General features: G+C 35.0%; 1 protein-coding gene across 1 annotated transcript; it reads left to right on the top strand.

Annotated features, from left to right (window-relative positions):
* Nucleotides 1-9,660: 9,660 nt before the first annotated feature.
* LOC147065347 (uncharacterized) lies at nucleotides 9,661-11,448 on the top strand. The gene is made up of 2 exons (XM_085956969.1): nucleotides 9,661-10,107; nucleotides 11,209-11,448. Exons 1-2 carry the CDS (start codon nucleotides 9,661-9,663, stop codon nucleotides 11,446-11,448), a joined length of 687 nt encoding a protein of 228 aa, XP_085813095.1.
* Nucleotides 11,449-18,373: the final 6,925 nt, after the last annotated feature.

The raw sequence follows: 18,373 nt of genomic DNA, 5'->3' as shown, positions 1-18,373 counted from the left end.
ACATATCAATGTAACTATCTCGTTCGTATAATCATGTCCTGTAACTAAAAATAAGTATTATTGGTTGTGATGAAACATAATAAGTAATATTACTGTTTTTTTACGTACCTGTTACCAGTGGTTATGTTATAGGCCCTTTGAAGTTAGTTGCAATGTTTTTGTTATTATAATGTATATATGTTAGTATAATTTAATAATTGCATGAGTGATTGTTTGTGATCGAAGTGTTTCGAAGCCCCCTTTTAAATCTTCTGACGAATCGCTCTTGTTAACTACGTCAAAGAAAATCGCCGCTGCTATCCGTGTCCCATTTTCCTCACATACAGCTCCGAAGACCACTCTCAATATCTTTCTTTCATAGATTTCCAGTGTCGTCCCATCTTATCCAGGCGCAGCATCCTAACCTATAGGTGAATATGGGCCTGATAAAGATTTTGTATAACTTTATTTTAGTTCTTGTTGAGAGAAAGTCTTGATCTGAAATGTCTTTTGTAAACCATAGTAGTTTTTGTTTGCCATCAATTAAATGCCTTAATTACTAACCAACTTCTCCAAGTATTTGGAGTGGTCCGATTTAAATTGATACCTACCTTGAATTAATATAAAAAAACCAACAGCCAACATTATTAACACAATTTGATAAGCATTTCATGTTAAGAACTATCAATTAGATTCGTCGTAATTAAGCAGGATGCCCATAGCTTAATTGGGAAAAGCACACTGGCGCGAATTCAGCGGTTACAGGTTCAAGTAACGTTGGATTTTTTTTTTTTCTAAAAGAGTTTTTTTTCTATTAGGTATATGCGTTGATCATCATCATCAGGGGCGCGACAACCCGGTGTGGGTCCTGGCCTCCTCCAACATCCAACAGCTCCCTCCACCTGTCCCTATCCAGTGTGGCCGCTTTCCAATTTGGTACCCCCAGAATACGGCAGTCACTGGCAGCTCCATCCAACCAGCGAATCTTTGGCCTCCCTCTTCTTCTACGTCCTATTGGATTGCTGGACATCACTCTCTTTGCCGGTTCATTGTCATTCATACGGTGCACATGACCTAGCCATCGCAGTCTCCCAATCTTAATTGATTGGACTGCGCTGCAATCTTCGTACAGCCCGTAGAGCTCAGCATTATATCTTCTCCTCCAATTGGTGCCATCCCTGATCGGTCCATATATACGGCGGAGAATTTTTCAGGGCTCATTCATTTCGCAGAGTTAATGTCCAGCTTTCCGATGCGTAGGTGAGCACTGGCTTTACAAGTGTCTTGTAAAAAGTGCTTTTAGTTCGGCGAGATAGTATGCGGGACTTAAAATGTCTTAACAGGCCAAAGTAGCATTTATTCGCAGACATGATTCTCTTCTTGATTTCTTCTGTAATATCACTATGTCGAGTCACAAGAGATCCAAGGTATATGAAACTGTCGACCGTATCAAACTTATATGGACTAATATCTAACTTTGGTGCAACTTCTCGTGGTGTGACATAGACAGGCATGTATTTAGTTTTTGCCTCGTTTATTTGTAAACCCATTCTTTTGGCAGAGGCTTCTAGTGCTGTGAATGCCTTTTTCAGTGCCAATTCTGATATGGCAATGATGTCGATATCATCGGCATACGCCAGCAGCTGCACAGGCTTTGTAAATATCGTGCCGCTGCCACGGGCATCAATCTTTGCATCCCGTATCGCCTTTTCTAGCGCAATATTGAAAAAAAGGCATGCCAGAGCGTCACCTTGCCTGAGGCCATTCAGTGATATAAATGGCTCGGATATTTCCGCTTAAAGCTTCACTCGGCATTGTACTGGTATCATTGTCATCTCTACAATCTTAATTATTTTCGTCAGAATTTCAATTTCTCGCATTGCTTCGTATAACCGGTATCGATTAATGCTATCATAAGCTGCCTTAAAATCGATGAACAGGTGATACGTGTTAATATTGAATTCAGTGGTCTCTTCTAGAATCTGCCTTAGAGTGAATATTTGAGTAACACATGATCTCCCTCGTCGAAAGCCTCCTTGGTAGTGCCCGAGTATTCCTTCTACAATGGGTTCCAGCCGCTGGAATATCAGAATCGACAACAGTTTATATGCAGAGTTAAGGAGTGTCACTCCTCTGTAGTTACTACATTCTAGTTGGTCTCCTTTCTTGTGCAGGGGACAAATCAGCCCATCATTCCACTCCTCTGGCATCTTTTCTGAAGTCCATACTTGATGGATTAGGCTATACAAATGTTTGAGCAGGCTTTCTCCCCCACATTTTATTAATTCACTCTGTAGGTTATCTATTCCAGGCGATTTGTTTGTTTTTAACCTTGACATGGCACCTTTTACCTCATTTAATGTCGGTGGTTCTTCGTTATCATCCATGCCACTTTGTACTGATTCCTGGTCATAAGTATTAATGTTAGTGTTGCCGGCATCATTATGGGGGGTATTTAAATGTTGATCAAAGAAACCCACCCACCGGGCAAGAATACGGTGCTTTTCTGTGAGTATCATGCCATTGTCATCCTTGCACATTGTGATACGAGGCTACAAACCCTTCCTAACATTATTTATCTTTCTATAGAACAGCCGACTTTCTTGGGCTTTATAGTGTTCTTGGAGTAGGATCATTTCCTTTTTTAAATAATCATGTTTCTTTTTCTTGTGTAGCTTCTTTTCGTCACGCCAGCGCTTTTTATACTCATCGTCTGATGCCCGTGTTTTCTTCTGTAGCATCATTAAGTAAGCCTCATTCTTTCTCGTAGTGACTTCGCGGCAATCTTCGTCAAACCATTCTGATCGTTCACCTGTTTTTCGGCATCCTAAGGTATCATTAGCTGAGGATACTATGGCAGTCTTGCACTCTTCCCAGTGTTGATTCACCTCTTCATGGTCTCCAACCTCAACATCGTCGCTCAGGTGAGTGTTCAAGCTCTCCTGCTACCGAGCCAGTTCCTGCGGAATCTTCAGTTTCTCTGTGTCAAAGGGTTTTGCTCTTGCTCCCATTTCATTTTTGGTGTTTGAGATCTTTGCTCTAACTTTTCCACACACTAGGAAATGGTCTGAGTCTACATTAGCCCTTCTGTATGTCCGGACGCTCATTAGATCCGATCTGTGCCTGTTGTCTATCAAAATATGGTCTATTTGGTTTATTGTGCACCCATCCGGGGATTTCCAAGTTCCCTTATATATATCCTTACGGGGAAACATTGTGCTACCAATAACCATATTTAGTGACGCTGCACAGTTAATTAGTCGGGTACCATTGTCGTTACTTTCATTGTGAAGACTATGTTTTCCGACAATGGCAGTGTAGATCTCCTGTCCTATTTTGGCATTTAGATCACCAAGTATTATTTTCACATCGTGATTTGGGCAACTGTTGTACGTGCTTTCTAATGCATCGTAGAAGTCCTCTTTTTCCTCATCCGACTTATCCTCTGTAGGGGCATGTACACTTATAAATGAGTAATTGAAGAAACTTCCTTTAATTTGCAGTCGCATGATCCTTGGGTTGACTGGTTCGAACCCAATAATTAAATGTTTCACTCGTTTGCTTACGATGAATCCAGTCCCAAAGTGATGTTCACTATCATGGCAGCTATAGAGTATAGTGCAGTCTCGTTTCTCCATCACTCCTTGACCTATCCATCGCATCTCCTGTAGGGCTGTAATATCACATTGGTATTTTATAAGTTGTTCTGTAAGGAGTTTAAGTGCTCGTGGTCGATGGAGTGATAATGTATTCCATGTTCCAAATCGTATTTCCTTAAAGCGTTTGCCAGGTTGTCTGAGTTTAGTGTCTGGTTTCCGAGGCTGTTGTTGTGGTTTCGTAACAATGTGTTTTTTACGGGATGAGGTTGTTAGCCCCACGCCGAACCCCCTTTTCGTAGGGCTATTTCTTCCTTCTCCGTTAGCTCTGACTACACCTTCCACCAGGGTTGACTACCTGATCTTAGGTGTAGTTGCTCAGGTTTCCAGAGTTCACCACGTGGAGGTAGAGATAGGAATTGAGTAGGAGAGGCTTATGCGACACTATCAGGATACAGTGTCGTGCGGTACGCATGCACTACCCCGTTAGACCCCGGGTATATGCATTGAGATGTTTTCAAATTATGTATGTTCAATAAATAGAATGTTACATTCTCAAATCTTGTGGATTATTCGTTGAATAAAAGAAATAGTTTATTGAAATATATAAATTATTTTTTAATCTAAAGACACTTTGACTGACCCGCTGTCATTTTAACACTTCTTCTCTGAGTGAGAATCCATTGTTAAAGTCATCCCTCAAATTCTGTTGAAGAACTTATAATTCTATTGAGCTTTTTCATCATCCTCGATCCTGGGATACACTTCAGTTCCTCACCCATAAAATTATTTTATTATTATTAACATTATTTCACAATATCTTCTTCTTGCTGCTACAACCCGATGTGAGTCAAAGTTAAGGCCGTTTCCCTCCAATTTCGGACACTCGAGGTCTTAACACTTTCCTTCCATTTTGTACGTGGTCGACCAAGTTTTCGGCTTTCGGCTTCTTAAATGACGGTATCTTGTCATGCGTGACTCATTCTTCTTGCATTCATGACCTAGCCATCAAAGGCGGCCCAATTGGATAGACTGTATGATGTGCGGGCACTTATACAAAGTGTACAGCTCGTTATTGTATCTGCATCTCCACCGTGACTGTCATTGATAGCTCCAAGGATACCGCTCAGGTTAAATGAACCCAGCATTGGCCATGTGCTTGCTCATCCACCAGGTACATACATAGCAACTGGTCTTGTCAGTGTTTTATACAAGATCTATTTCAATGCCTTGGAATAAAGTATCATTGTTAGACTGAAGTTACATTCGTCGCGTAGCACAAAAATTCTTCTCTATATTATAAATTATACCTTAAATGTTAATTTAGAATATCTGCTATATAACATTGTTAACCCTTAAGGCCGTACATCAGTTGAGGCACGGTCTAAAAAGATTGTTGCTAGGCGATGCGCGGATTGCGGGTCGCGGGTGCAAATGACGCCTGTCAAACGAAATATTATTTGTCATATAAATCCAACATACGTCCATTTTATGTTCCGTTTATTGTTCTATTAGTAACAATAATAATATATTCATTGACATGTTTTCTTTTTAAAGTAAATGGGTAACGTTTTTAGTCATCTTTACACGATTTAAGAATTAGTTGGCCCGTCGCCATCACGAAGCAAAGTGACGTGTTTCTAGCTCGACGTTCTCTCACTGAATGCGAGCGAGTCCAAAATTTCGTTGCGCCTACAGTTGAAAATTATTTGCCGTTTCACTGATGACATATTAATCTCAGTCTACAGAGAAATTCATGACAATAATATAATATAATCAAGATTTAAATGTGAATATTTACAATCTCAGAATAATTAGATTTTACTTATAGAATATAAGGCACGTAATTTTTTAAACATTAAGCATCTATGTAAAATATAATAGATTTGTATTTCATGTACACTCTAAGTCCGTTAAGTGTTTAACATAGTACCTATTAAAATTGTACATTACCCAAATAAGACGCTGGTCAGAAAGTTTTGTTGCAATTGGATGGTTTTACTGGTGAAAATTAAATGTATACATTTTGTATTGGCTGTTTATCAAAAGAAAATGTATCCATACAGTTTTCATACATTATCTCAGGACTCAATCACAAAATCTCAAATCAAAAGTAGAATTCATTTTTCAATGACATTCGTCTATTTACGAAAGAATGAGTTTTTGTAAGAGTGACACTAATAAGCGGGGTCGTTCTATTTTTTAAATTCTGGGTCCACAGATAAGTGAATATTTTCATTTAAACTACATTTGCGTACATTTCTTGAATGTAGACCTTAAGCAATCTTGTCAGGTCTGCGATAAAATGTTGATACATTTTTGTGTTCGTTAACGTTTTTAGTATTTGAAGGAATCCGTTTGGTACTACAGGGGGTCCTCATTATCCGAGTCCCCGCAGTTCAAATTTGCAGGATAATGCAAAAAAACTATAAAAATCAGCTCACAGTCGTCAACTGTCACTCTCAATCTTTCAATCCCATACTCCTACGCTATTTGTGTCTTGCTCACATGTCTTTTTCTTTTTTAAACGTGTCACAATTATTTAAACCCATTTACTAAGTAATTTTGGTTCCCGTTTTAAGAGGTATTTTTTCGGTCCCAATTACCCTCGGTAAACGAGGACCCCCTGTATATAAAAATAATAACAGGTACACCATGTAGCTTATGACTTATGTCATAGAAAGCAGTAAAATCTTATAATTACGTTTTATGCATAAATAGGTGATTTGAAATCTGCTCATTCTATGTACCCTTTTAATCACCTCAATTACAAACATGATACCGCATGAAAACAAGTTGAGTGCCAGATCTGCTATAGGTTGCCCATGACTGCTTTAAACCAATAGTGCTTCTTACTTATAGACCTACAAACTTATCTGAAGAATGGGATGGGGGAGCCACTGTCGAAAACTACCCAATCAAGACTCGTAACTGGACAAAATCTGACATTCGAATGACATTTTCAAAATGGCGTCCTATGGTAGTTGGTAGTTCCATTTTTGACCATTCTACAGATAAGTTTGTAGGTCTGTACTGCCGTACTAAGCACAGAGGCCGTAACTGACGTATTTAGGTATTTTCATGTTTTTAGATATTTGGATTCTGCAGAGTTTTTGTATAAGATCGGTGAATAAATCCAAGCCGTAACTGCTATAGTTACGGAGAAATCAAGGGTTTTAATAGCCGTATCTACGGAGTTTGAGAAATAAACTCGATAAATACTAAGCGATTTGGTTGTAACTCTCATTTACTAAGGCATATTAGCCGTATCTGACATATATATGGCTAATATCAATACATAATAATAATGATAATAATAAAATCAATCAAATTTTCAAGGTATGTAAACAAATCTTAAACCAAAATTTACTATTATAGGCAAATAAAATAAATAAAAAGTTCCCCAGTATTAGCAGGAAAAGTAAAATAATATGAAAGCTCAGATCTCCCACTTGCCTAAAATGCAGATACGGCCTCTGTGCTTAGTACGGCAGTGTAAGTATGCCAAATTACCACATTTATTAAGATTTTACCAGCGAACAGTGATGAGTGCTATTAACTAAAGAATTGTGTGAATAATATGTTTGATTATAATATATGAAAATTGTTCAGTTTTACAGATGAAGTGATTTTCAATTATTGTTTTCATTTATTTAGGCATTTATTTATTTTTACTCGCACTAAGATATATAGTAATAATATGTCTGTGATTGTAGTATATTTTATTTAGTTAGTTTAATCCATAGAATACCACAAATCCGATATATCAGCTTTGCATATATGCTAAAAATACCGTGAGACGATAATTCGGCTTTTTGTTATACAATTTTAACTTAATGGTGTTGCCGCATTTCATAAATAATGAGTGTTTATATTTCAAAATATGTCAATTGTAGTAATAAAATATAACCAGATCATGCATGAAACAATACGTGTCCTAGTCTCATTATTCTAATACCTACTTAAGTCATAGTATAAGTTATGAGTTCAATAAGGGGCATTGTGTGATGCATTCTCAATTATTATTGATCATGACATCGATAAGTACAGTGCTGATAAATCAGATTTTTTTTCATTATTCTAATAAATGTACCTATATTTTCTCATATTTAGCATAAAATGCCTCTTTTATTTATGTATATATAATTAAGAATTTTTAAATATTTTTTCTCCAAAATAAAAAATAATTCATAGTATTCAGTGAGGGAATTCATTTTATGAATAAAATACAAGAAGAATTATTGTAACATTACTGTTATTTTTAAAAAAGATATTATTTTAACAAAACTCCGATATAAAACAGTGTGGTATTTTACAACAGTAGGTACCTATCAAATTGCCATTGTAGTAAATGGGTTAAGTATGTAACTCTTTTTTACTAAAATTTTTAATTGAAAATATTAGTACATGTTGAAAAGACCAGCGCACGGGTGAAGCGACTTGCAGCGAACCGCTGTAATTATATACCAAATCGTCCTAACACACATGCGCTGTGATGTGGCCACGTGACAGCTTTCACGCCTAATCGTCGGCCATCTATTGATATTTTTTTATCTTTAGAATGTTGTGTTTTTGAAGTAAAGCTTACACTGCAGAATTTATATTTGATTTTGAACTGAGACATAATCTTTGGTCAACCAGCAACCTTGTACTTGAAATTTTAATAAACCTGCACTGACAATAGGTACTTGCCTAGTAAGTGTAGAGAACACAATTACTCAATTGCTTTAGATTATAATATGATCTTGTTTGGTAAAAAGATTTTATTTTTTATTGAAAATTTGAAGTATTTTCTTTGTACTTAACTTTTTTACGACTATAATAAAAATGTATACCGTAGGTACTATAAAATAGTGTAATTAAATAATATTTAATATTATTATGCACATACTATAAAAGTACGATGATAGTGCGGTTGGCGGCACAGAGATGCTGCTGATGGATGACAGTTCGTTTTGCACCGTGCATGTGCGATATCGCACTATGAGTCTGCTTCTATTATTGCAGCGGTTATAGTGTGTCTATTTAACATAAACCAAAATATTTGTTTTAAACATTCTTATCGATTTTTCCTTCTCATAGAAGTCAACTACCACATAAAATAATACATTAAATGAAAAATGTTAACTTTTCAGTAAACCAAATTGTATGTATTTCCACTCACACTGTCATCCAAAAATGTACAATGAATTCATTATGCATCAAATTATACATGACTCTCATCGTGCAACTGACAAAATACATGATCGCGTACGATTTTCAGTTCTGCACGAGGATGAGAGCTCTTCACAATATTCTGATTTAGTGTGGTTATTCCATGAAGTAGTTGACATCTATTAAATCCATGTACATATATTTTAGCAGCATTAAAAGTATTATTATAATTATTGTCTTTCATTTACACAATATCATGAATTTATTATTCTTTTTTTATGACGCTACAGTCTGTGACGGACCTTGGCCGCCTCAAGCAGACGGCTCCATTTTGTTCTGTTTTAATTTAATGGTGTTTGAAATAATCAGGTCCGTGGAACTAAATCTTTAGTCCGATTCAAAAATTCACATTTTTAATAAAATGTGTTCCCATTATTTGAATGTAGATAATTTGAGTTCACTGAATGACCAATTTGGAAGCTGCTATCGAATCCAAAGCTACCACCATATTTGGAGGAATACTTTTTCAAAGTTAACCATTACAGAGCGTGCTATGACATAATACCGTTAGCCTTACCAGAAAGGATCGATTTTAAGTAAATATTCAAATATGTAATTTGTAATCTATAAATTTCAGCAGACAACACCAATCTATAATTTATAAAAATGGCTCACAACGTTTTAATGGCAATACTGCACTAGACAAAACTTTTATCAGTAGATAGTGTAGTGTATAAAGAGTCAGACGTGTGAAATTTTTTGGGAAACCAGTTGAAACATTTCTTTGAATAACAATTATACAATATCATTGTCTAATTAACGGGGTGTGGTGAGGAAATAATTACATCCCACTGTGAAATATTTTTGATAAAAAATGTCTACGGACTCTCAAAAACTAATCAAAATACACTGGTCGTCCTCAACAGTGAAAATGCCGCCAAATACCATTACAGTTCAAGTATCATCAGTATGCCTAGAACGAGCAAAAATTATTTCGAAATTTTTGCAACTTCCAACGGGTATCACCAAAGGAACATCCGGACAAGTTATTTACTCCGGAAATGTTATTGACTATGAATGTGGACACACTAATTGTACCGTCCCCATTAAGATATTATTATCTGATACCACATTATCAGATAGCGACGTCGTGAAGAGCCATGATAATCATTTAAGGTCAGATAAGGATTTGTCAGAATTTACTGATGTTTTGAGTTCTATTGAGAATAAGTTGGCTTTAGCTTGTATCGATAAAGGAGATGTAAAAAAAGGCTTGACCATGATGCGATCGGCAGCAGAAAAAAAGCACGCACCGGCATTGTTCAATTTAGCCATTTGCTATGAGAAAGGTTTGGGAGTGAAACAGAACGAGAAGAAGGTGAGCTGATTTTTCATCTAAGTATATTGAATATTCTCAAACTTTGTATTGCATATTGAAGTGATTAGAAAAAAAACAGTAGGTAACCATTATTTTAAATGGTTTTTATTTGACAATCACAGTTAATATCCAACTAAATACATTTTAACGCCCACGATGGTCGAGCGGTTTCGCGTCAGGCTTATAATGTCGCAGGTCCCGGGTTTTGAAAATTCATGTTATTTTTCAATGTGTGTTGGACCCAGAGAATGTACCCAATAGGTTGAACAAGTGGCTAACATCCATTTCTCATAAAAACAAAAATCTGTTGATACAACCTTCACTCCGTCGAGGCTAATGATCTTAGGATCGAACATTGTAAAAAAAATACATATTAGGTAGGTGTGTTAAAAGGCAATAACGAGCAAATGCCAAATTATTATAAAAATTAGTTTTAAATTTTAAAAAAAAGGTGTGAAATCATGTCAAATTTTATAATGATTAAATAAAAACATTTTCAAAAAAGAGGTTGTGGATTCCGTTTATGTTGAAAATCACACATTCCCAAAATATACAAATCGCTGCATGCACATTAGTGATCATGTCAGACAGTTTTTTTTTTTGGTAAATAATTTGTAAAACATTCTACTAACATTAAAGATCCTGGGCTCATTTCTCTATACATAAAACATAATTATATGATTCATATTTTAATATAAGTCTATACCTACATTGAAAAACTCATTTTAAGATAAGCTTATTTGTAAATTCTTTTTATTTCTGGTTGGTTTAGAAATGCATAATACACAGATTATAATATTGTACAAACTGAAACCAAAACCAAATTATTATCACATCACATTATGACCTCATATGCTACAACTATCAGGACACTCAATAATAAAAACGGAAAACCTACAAAAACACAGTTTTAATTACCCATCATTTGTAGGTCCCTTCCAATTTCCTCCCAAGTTTCTTAGCGAACATGATTATTGCAATAATTAAAAGATTGTATGTATATAACTTCAGGTTCTCTGACTTTTTCTCAAGTATACTCACGTGATGTGAAAACAGTCATTTTCTGGCTTAAGAATCTAAATTGTGTTATCACATTTTTAGGCTTTGAACCTTTATCATGAGGCCGCCGGTAAAAATCACCCATCGGCGATGTACAACCTGGCAATATTTTACGGACAAGGCCGTGGCGGTCTCAAACGTGATAGCATTGCTGCCAAACGATTGCTTCACTTAGCAGCAGAAAGAGGCCAAGAGGACGCCATTAAAGCACTCACTAAATTTGCAGTGTCAGAAAAAGCAATGCCGGAAAACATTAGAAGAATAATGTATCCCCAGACATAACATCCAAACCACTAGAATCGTTTTTGTTTTCAAATAGTGGCAAACTCAAAAATTATTATCATCATCATCGGTACTACAACCCAATGTGGGTCTTGGACGCCTCCAGGAAATGTCTACACTGTGCTCTATCTGCAACAAGTTCCGCCTCAGGGATGCTGTGTTTCTTTCTACACAGTCCAATCACTGCAGTCTGAGTCTCCTTCTCCCTTATGGTCTGTTAAAGAGGAAACACTTTGGTGGTTGGGTGTCATGGAATTAAGTAATGGCAAATATCTTCATGAACCTGTATAATAATTAATGTCTTCTTAAGTTCTATCATCAATTTCACTATAAAATGACAGTGATAACATAAATTATATACTCAATTTTCTTTACCGGTATATATATCTTGATGGAAAACCATAATTAAATAAATCGCAATACAATTATAATTTACCTGAATCCATTTTTCCACACCTACGCCAATTTGATGGTGATATATCTTCATTGATTTCCATGAAATGACAGAAATAATAAATTAGGTCATATTAATAATTTGAAAAAATATTGTTAAAAGGTTTTTTTTGTACGTTTACCTATTTCATATAGGAAGTAGGTACAGAAAATAGGATAAAAAAAATCTCTCACAACAGGTACAAAACATCATTTTGTCTCCCATTTGATAAAATATGAAATTGGGTAGGATTTTAATTAAAATTTGAAGCATTGTAACAACATCTGAATCGAGAATGTTTGATTTAAAACTTATTTTTAGTTTCTGGTGAACCATTTTCTTAATAAATAAATTCAAATTTAAAACATTTTCATTCCAGAAAGATTCATTAAGGGGGGACATGCTCGTCGAAGGTCAAAATTGAGTTTTTATTGTATTTTCAAACCATGATCCTGGACACTCCTTAAACGTTGTAGATGATCTATTTATATAATTTTGAAGCCTTATTATCCTTTATAGTTATTTTAAACATTTGATGACTGCATGAAGTATTTTTGTTACATAAAATAGTATTCTTTTAAACCTCTCGCTCTAATGTTTTAGAATATAGTCATATTTCAGTACATAACTATGCAGTGGTGTTAAGATTTTTTACATTTATTAATTTTTAAACGCATTTATAAAACCATTAGTATAATTTATTACGAGATAATTTTTGTAAAATATTCACGATAAAAAATTATTTTGATAATCTCTGTGATCCCAAATTTGACAAGAATTAGGCATTTTATTATTCAAAAAATCGGCAAGATTAACACATTTGAAGATAATTCTAAAGATACTTATTATAAGCTATGTCTTTGACCATTCAAGTGTGATAAACATCTTATGAATAATGATTGCTTTATAATAATTATTGACCTAAGAATAAGGTAGTGTTTTTTTGAAATACGCCATTTCTTTTGTCATTCCCCAGTGGTTAAGCTACAACATACGGCCGTAGCCATAAAATGACAAACTATAATTAAAGTAGGAAGTAAAATTATGTTAACGCGCGTGTTTGAACATGTACCTAACCGAATTTTTTTTTATTTTTTTTTTAAACGGTACATGTTCAAACACGCGCGTCAATATCATTTTACTCCCTACTTCAATTATAGTTTGTCAATTTATGGCTACGGCCGTATGTTGTAGCTTAACCAGTAGGGAATGACAAAAGAAATGGCGTATTTCAAAAAAACACTACCTTATTATTAGGTCAATAATTATTATAAAGCAATCATTATTCATAAGATGTTTATCACACTTGAATGGTCAAAGACATAGCTTATAATAAATATCTTTAGAATTATCTTCAAATGTGTTAATCTTGCCGATTTTTTTAATAATAAAATGCCTAATTCTTGTCAAATTTGGGATCACAGAGATTATCAAAATAATTTTTTATCGTGAATATTTTACAAAAATTATCTCATAATAAATTATACTAATGGTTTTATAAATGCGTTTAAAAATTAATAAATGTAAAAAATCTTAACACCACTGCACAGTTATGTACTGAAATATGACTATATTCTAAAACATTAGAGCGAGAGGTTTAAAAGAATACTATTTTATGTAACAAAAATACTTCATGCAGTCATCAAATGTTTAAATAACTATAAAGGATAATAAGGCTTCAAAATTATATAAATAGATTATCTACAACGTTTAAGGAGTGTCCAGGATCATGGTTTGAAAATACAATAAAAACTCAATTTTGACCTTCGACGAGCATGTGCCCCCTTAAATAAAATATATTCGTAATCTAAACATCAAGAAGTATTTATAGAATATAAGGCAATTTATTTTTCAGTTCTTACAGTATTCATTTAGATCTGTGAAAAATATTATGGCAATTCCAGACGTCCATAGAAGTATTTTTAAATTGTGATTTTTAAGCATTATACCCCGTCTACACGTGCATGAATTTACTGTTGACAGTATGTATTATCGCGGCCATAACATGTATTATCGTGCAAGTTGCAAGATTGCATGCATGAATCAAAAAGTTCGGAAGCTTCTGAATTTTCACACAATAATTGGTACTTGCATGGCAGTGCGCATGCGCAGTAGAACGATAGTGGCGAACCTGCCGGAAGAAATACAAACTACACCGCACAGAATATTTTGACATCTACCGTTTATCTACAAACTAGTCCGAACCTGTCTGAATCTATCAAATAGCACATTGGTATTGACGATGACAACATTATCATCTATAGACAATATCGCGTCTCACGTACGCTTGAAGAATGAGATTGGAGAGACAGTCAGCACTTTTATATGTTAACAGTTATTATCACGATAGTTAATAATCCACACTATTGGTGCAAATAAATCCATGCATGTGTACAGGCGCTATTAAGCATAATATGTAGGGGAGAGCAGGTAGGATTCGTACACTTTTTACTCTAAGCCGTATAAAAACAAAAATGTAAGATATTTTTAAATAACTTCAATGCTGTTATATATCCAATATATTTGGCTTTAATAATAGTGAAGTATAGTTTAGATACAAATCAGCATGGCGAAGCTACGGTAACTTTTCTGAAAAATGGAAAACGTACGAAACTACCCCACACGTGGGGTAGCTTCGTACATAGTGTGGGGCACATTCGTACATAATGGGGAACCTTCGTACAGTCAAAGAAAATGCTATTTATTCAATGTAATATAATCATGTATTGAGATCAAAGCTAACACAGAATCAGCCTTCATGTAATAATAATTACAGTTATTGTTTTTAAAGTGCTTATAACTACTTAGTCATAAAAATATAACACTTTTATTTATTTTTTTGTTAATAAAGGAACGAATAAACCAACATTATAAAATTAGCCATTAGAGTAATAGGTCTTAATCGTATTTAATAGTTGTACTATCCAACATTATATATAGATAGGTCTTTTTCGAAGCTAAATATTATCCGGGCTGTTCTTGCTGTAAAAGCAGATTTTGATAGCGGGAAAACACATACCACATCTGATATGTAAACTGTTCCTTCATCTTTGGTAGTGGGAAAGACAAATTTCCAGGTATGAGGCTTCTTCCTTAAAAATGAAACTTTGTATTCAACGGGACTATATTTTTTAAGCACCTGCCCAAGATAATTTAAACGGTCTTTGTTTTCTTGAACTCTACCATCATAAAGCGTTCTTCTTTGATGTTCTCTGACGTAACTGGAGTTTCATTGTCAGTATCCGATCCTTCAGACGTCTCTTCGATGAGAGAACAAGAACTTTCTCTTAAACTCATATTAGCCTCATCCTCACAATCAGTTTCATCCTGACTATCAGTCTTTACAGTTTTATTTTGCCTCTTTGGTTTAGTTGTCCCTGAAGTTTTCTTATATCTCTTTGTTTTGGTTCTTGTATCTGACAGTAAATATAATGCTCGCTTCATCTCCTTAGCCTTTTGTTTCCTCTCTTGCTCTTGCTTCTTCAACTGTTTTGCTTTTTCTATTTCTTCTAGTCTATTTTTTTCAGGGGTATCTGTATATATTCTCGATTTTCCTGGTAGTTTTCCTTTCTTCGACTTTTTTAACGCATTTCTGTCCACTCTGGGATAGGGCCGGATAATTTCTGGAGTTATTAATCCTACAGTTGATGAAGATGCAGGTGCAGTTGTAGGCGATAGCAAGGAGGGTGATACTGGCGCTGAGCTCCATGGAAGATCTTGTTGAGTAATCTCTGTTTCTGCAGGTAGAGTTTCTGGCACATTGGCATCTTGGCCCGCTGTAGAAGTTGATTGTCCACCTTACGTGGATTCTAACGGCTGCATCTTGCATCATTGCATCTTCATCAACGTCTCCTGTTCCTGTCCCCTTTTTCACATATATTCGCGGCATGGTTCTGTAACAATAATATTTTTGGTGAACAATCTTTCTACTGCCACGCAGTTAGGAATGGGGAGCATTCGTATAGTACGAATCTACCCCACTCATAACTGCACGAAGGTACCCCAAACCGAGAAATCAACAAATTAATTGAAAATAAAAATAACCGCTATAGTAAGCCTAAAATGACTATTTACATATTAAACAAAGTTATCACTTCATAAACTATACTAAGTCACTTATAAAATTCGTGCAAAACTTATAACAGTTAAGCGTGTTCAAAAGTGAATACAAAAAATACTTACGTAGAGCGAAAACACGTATCGGCGTGCTCCGTCGAAGCTGTTGGCCGCACTGATGCCCTGCCCCGCGGTTACACTATGCGTATGAGCGGGAGTCTTACATACAAACGTGAGCACGCCAATGAATTTGATAGTGAAGATATCGCCACTGTACGTATGCTCCCTGTGTACGAATCCTACCTGCTCTCCCCTACTAACATAAATTCGCATTGTATAGAATTTTGAAAGTGTTTGGTATAATTGTTATTAAATTTTGAATTTGTGGAAAAAATTTGTGATTAAATGGTTTTTGCTGATGGCAATATATACATTTTATATTAGTTTTATCAATAGTACACTCATTTTTTATTAAATACTAGCTGAAGTACCCGGCTTCGCACAGGGTCGCTTCATGGTTATATTTATCTTGGCTATTTAAAAAATAATAAGAGGTAATTATTTTAATATTAAAATATCTGTATAATACAATATGGCAATATGAAAATAATTCTAATAGGAGTTAAGGTCAAACAAAAGAACACTAAATTAAAATCGAATCCAAAATATGAAAACGTTATTAATATGTAGTAAAAAAAATCACAATTGGATGGAACAAACAACAAACTTTGTATTTTATATAATACTAATTTAGAAACCTTCGCAGGTGTGCACACAACAACTGACAAAAGTTTCATCGCAATCGGATGAATGGTATAGGAACGCATACGAATAGAAGAAGATGGTTGTACTAATTCAGAAACCTTCACGGGCGTGCGCATAATTGGTCAAAATTTCATCACAATCGGATGAATGGTATAAGAACGCATATGAATAGAAGAATAAGAAGGAGAAAATGGTTGTATCAATTCAGAAACCTTTGCGAGCGTGAGTACAACACTTGATAAAAATTTCATTGCAATCGGATGAATGGTATAGGAACGCATACGAATAGAAGAAGATGAAGATGGTCGTACTAATTCAGAAACCTTCACGGGCGTGCGCACAGCAACTGGTCAAAATTTCATCGCGATCGGATGAATGGTATAAGAACGCATACGAATAGAAGAAGACAGAATAGAAGAAAAAGAAGAAGAAAATAGTTGTATCAATTCAGAAACCTTTGCGGGCGTGAGCACAACACTTGATAAAAATTTTATTGTAATCGGATGAATGGTATAGGAACGCATACGAATAGAATAAGATGGTTGTACTAATTCAGAAACCTTCGCGGGTGTTGGCAAAATTACTGACGAAAATTTTATTGCAATCGGATTAATGGAATAGGAACGTATACGAATAGAAGAATATAGAATAGAAGAAGAAGATGGTTGTACTAATTCAGAAACCTTTGCGGGTGTTACCACAACAACTGACGAAGGTTTCATCGCAATCGGATGAATGGTATAGGGACCATACGAATAAAAGAAGATAGAATGAAGAAGAAGAAGAAGAAGATGGTTTCACTAATTCAGAAACCTTTGCGGGTGTTACCACAACAACTGACGAAGGTTTCATCGCAATCGGATGAATGGTACAGGAACCATACGAATAAAAGAAGATGTAATGATGAAGAAGAAGAAGAAGATGGTTTTTCTAATTCAGAAACCTTTGCGGGTATGCGTACAACAACTGACGAAAGTTTCGTCGCAATCGGATGAATGGTATAGGAACCATACGAATAACAGATAATAGAATGATGAAGAAGAAGAAGATGATGGTTTTTCTAATTCAGAAACCTTTGCGGGTGTGCATAGAACCACTTACCAAAATTTCATCGCAATCGGATGAATGGTATAGGAACGCAAGCGGGACAGACAGACAAACAGGCATACAGACAGACAGACATTCATTTTTATATATAAGATATAGCCTATACTCTTCACGGAAGTGCAAGCAATAAGTTAACAAAGTTTTATCGCAATCGGATGAACGGTATGGCAGTGCTTACAATACGAACAAACAAACAAATATTAATTTTTATATATTAGATAATGTATTTACTTTACCTGTCGAGCCGAAGCAAATTCTCAATGACGAACACGCTCAACGATAGCCGAGGCATGCCAATCATGTGACTTCTCAGTGATGTTTCTGTATTTTTTTTTACAAAATAGAAAATTCATTTTTCTTATGAACTGATTACGTTATTAAATTTATTTTACGACCCTGTTGCATGTTCAGTAGACACTGGGCTTCATCATAAAAAAATGTATCAATACATTGTACTTGTCATTTTTAATATAAAATGTATTTCCAAAAAAAAACTGCTCATTCCTAAAATATGTCGAAACACTACCCGTATTGTATAATTTCAAGTGATGAAACATGTACTTT

The sequence above is a fragment of the Rhyacophila brunnea genome, unplaced genomic scaffold (genome assembly GCF_057557595.1).
Source record: "Rhyacophila brunnea isolate RB1 unplaced genomic scaffold, BYU_Rbru_1.0 scaffold_6, whole genome shotgun sequence".
Taxonomy (NCBI): domain Eukaryota; kingdom Metazoa; phylum Arthropoda; class Insecta; order Trichoptera; family Rhyacophilidae; genus Rhyacophila; species Rhyacophila brunnea.
Note: the sequence above shows the minus strand (reverse complement) of the source record. Positions and strands in the feature narration are given on the sequence as shown.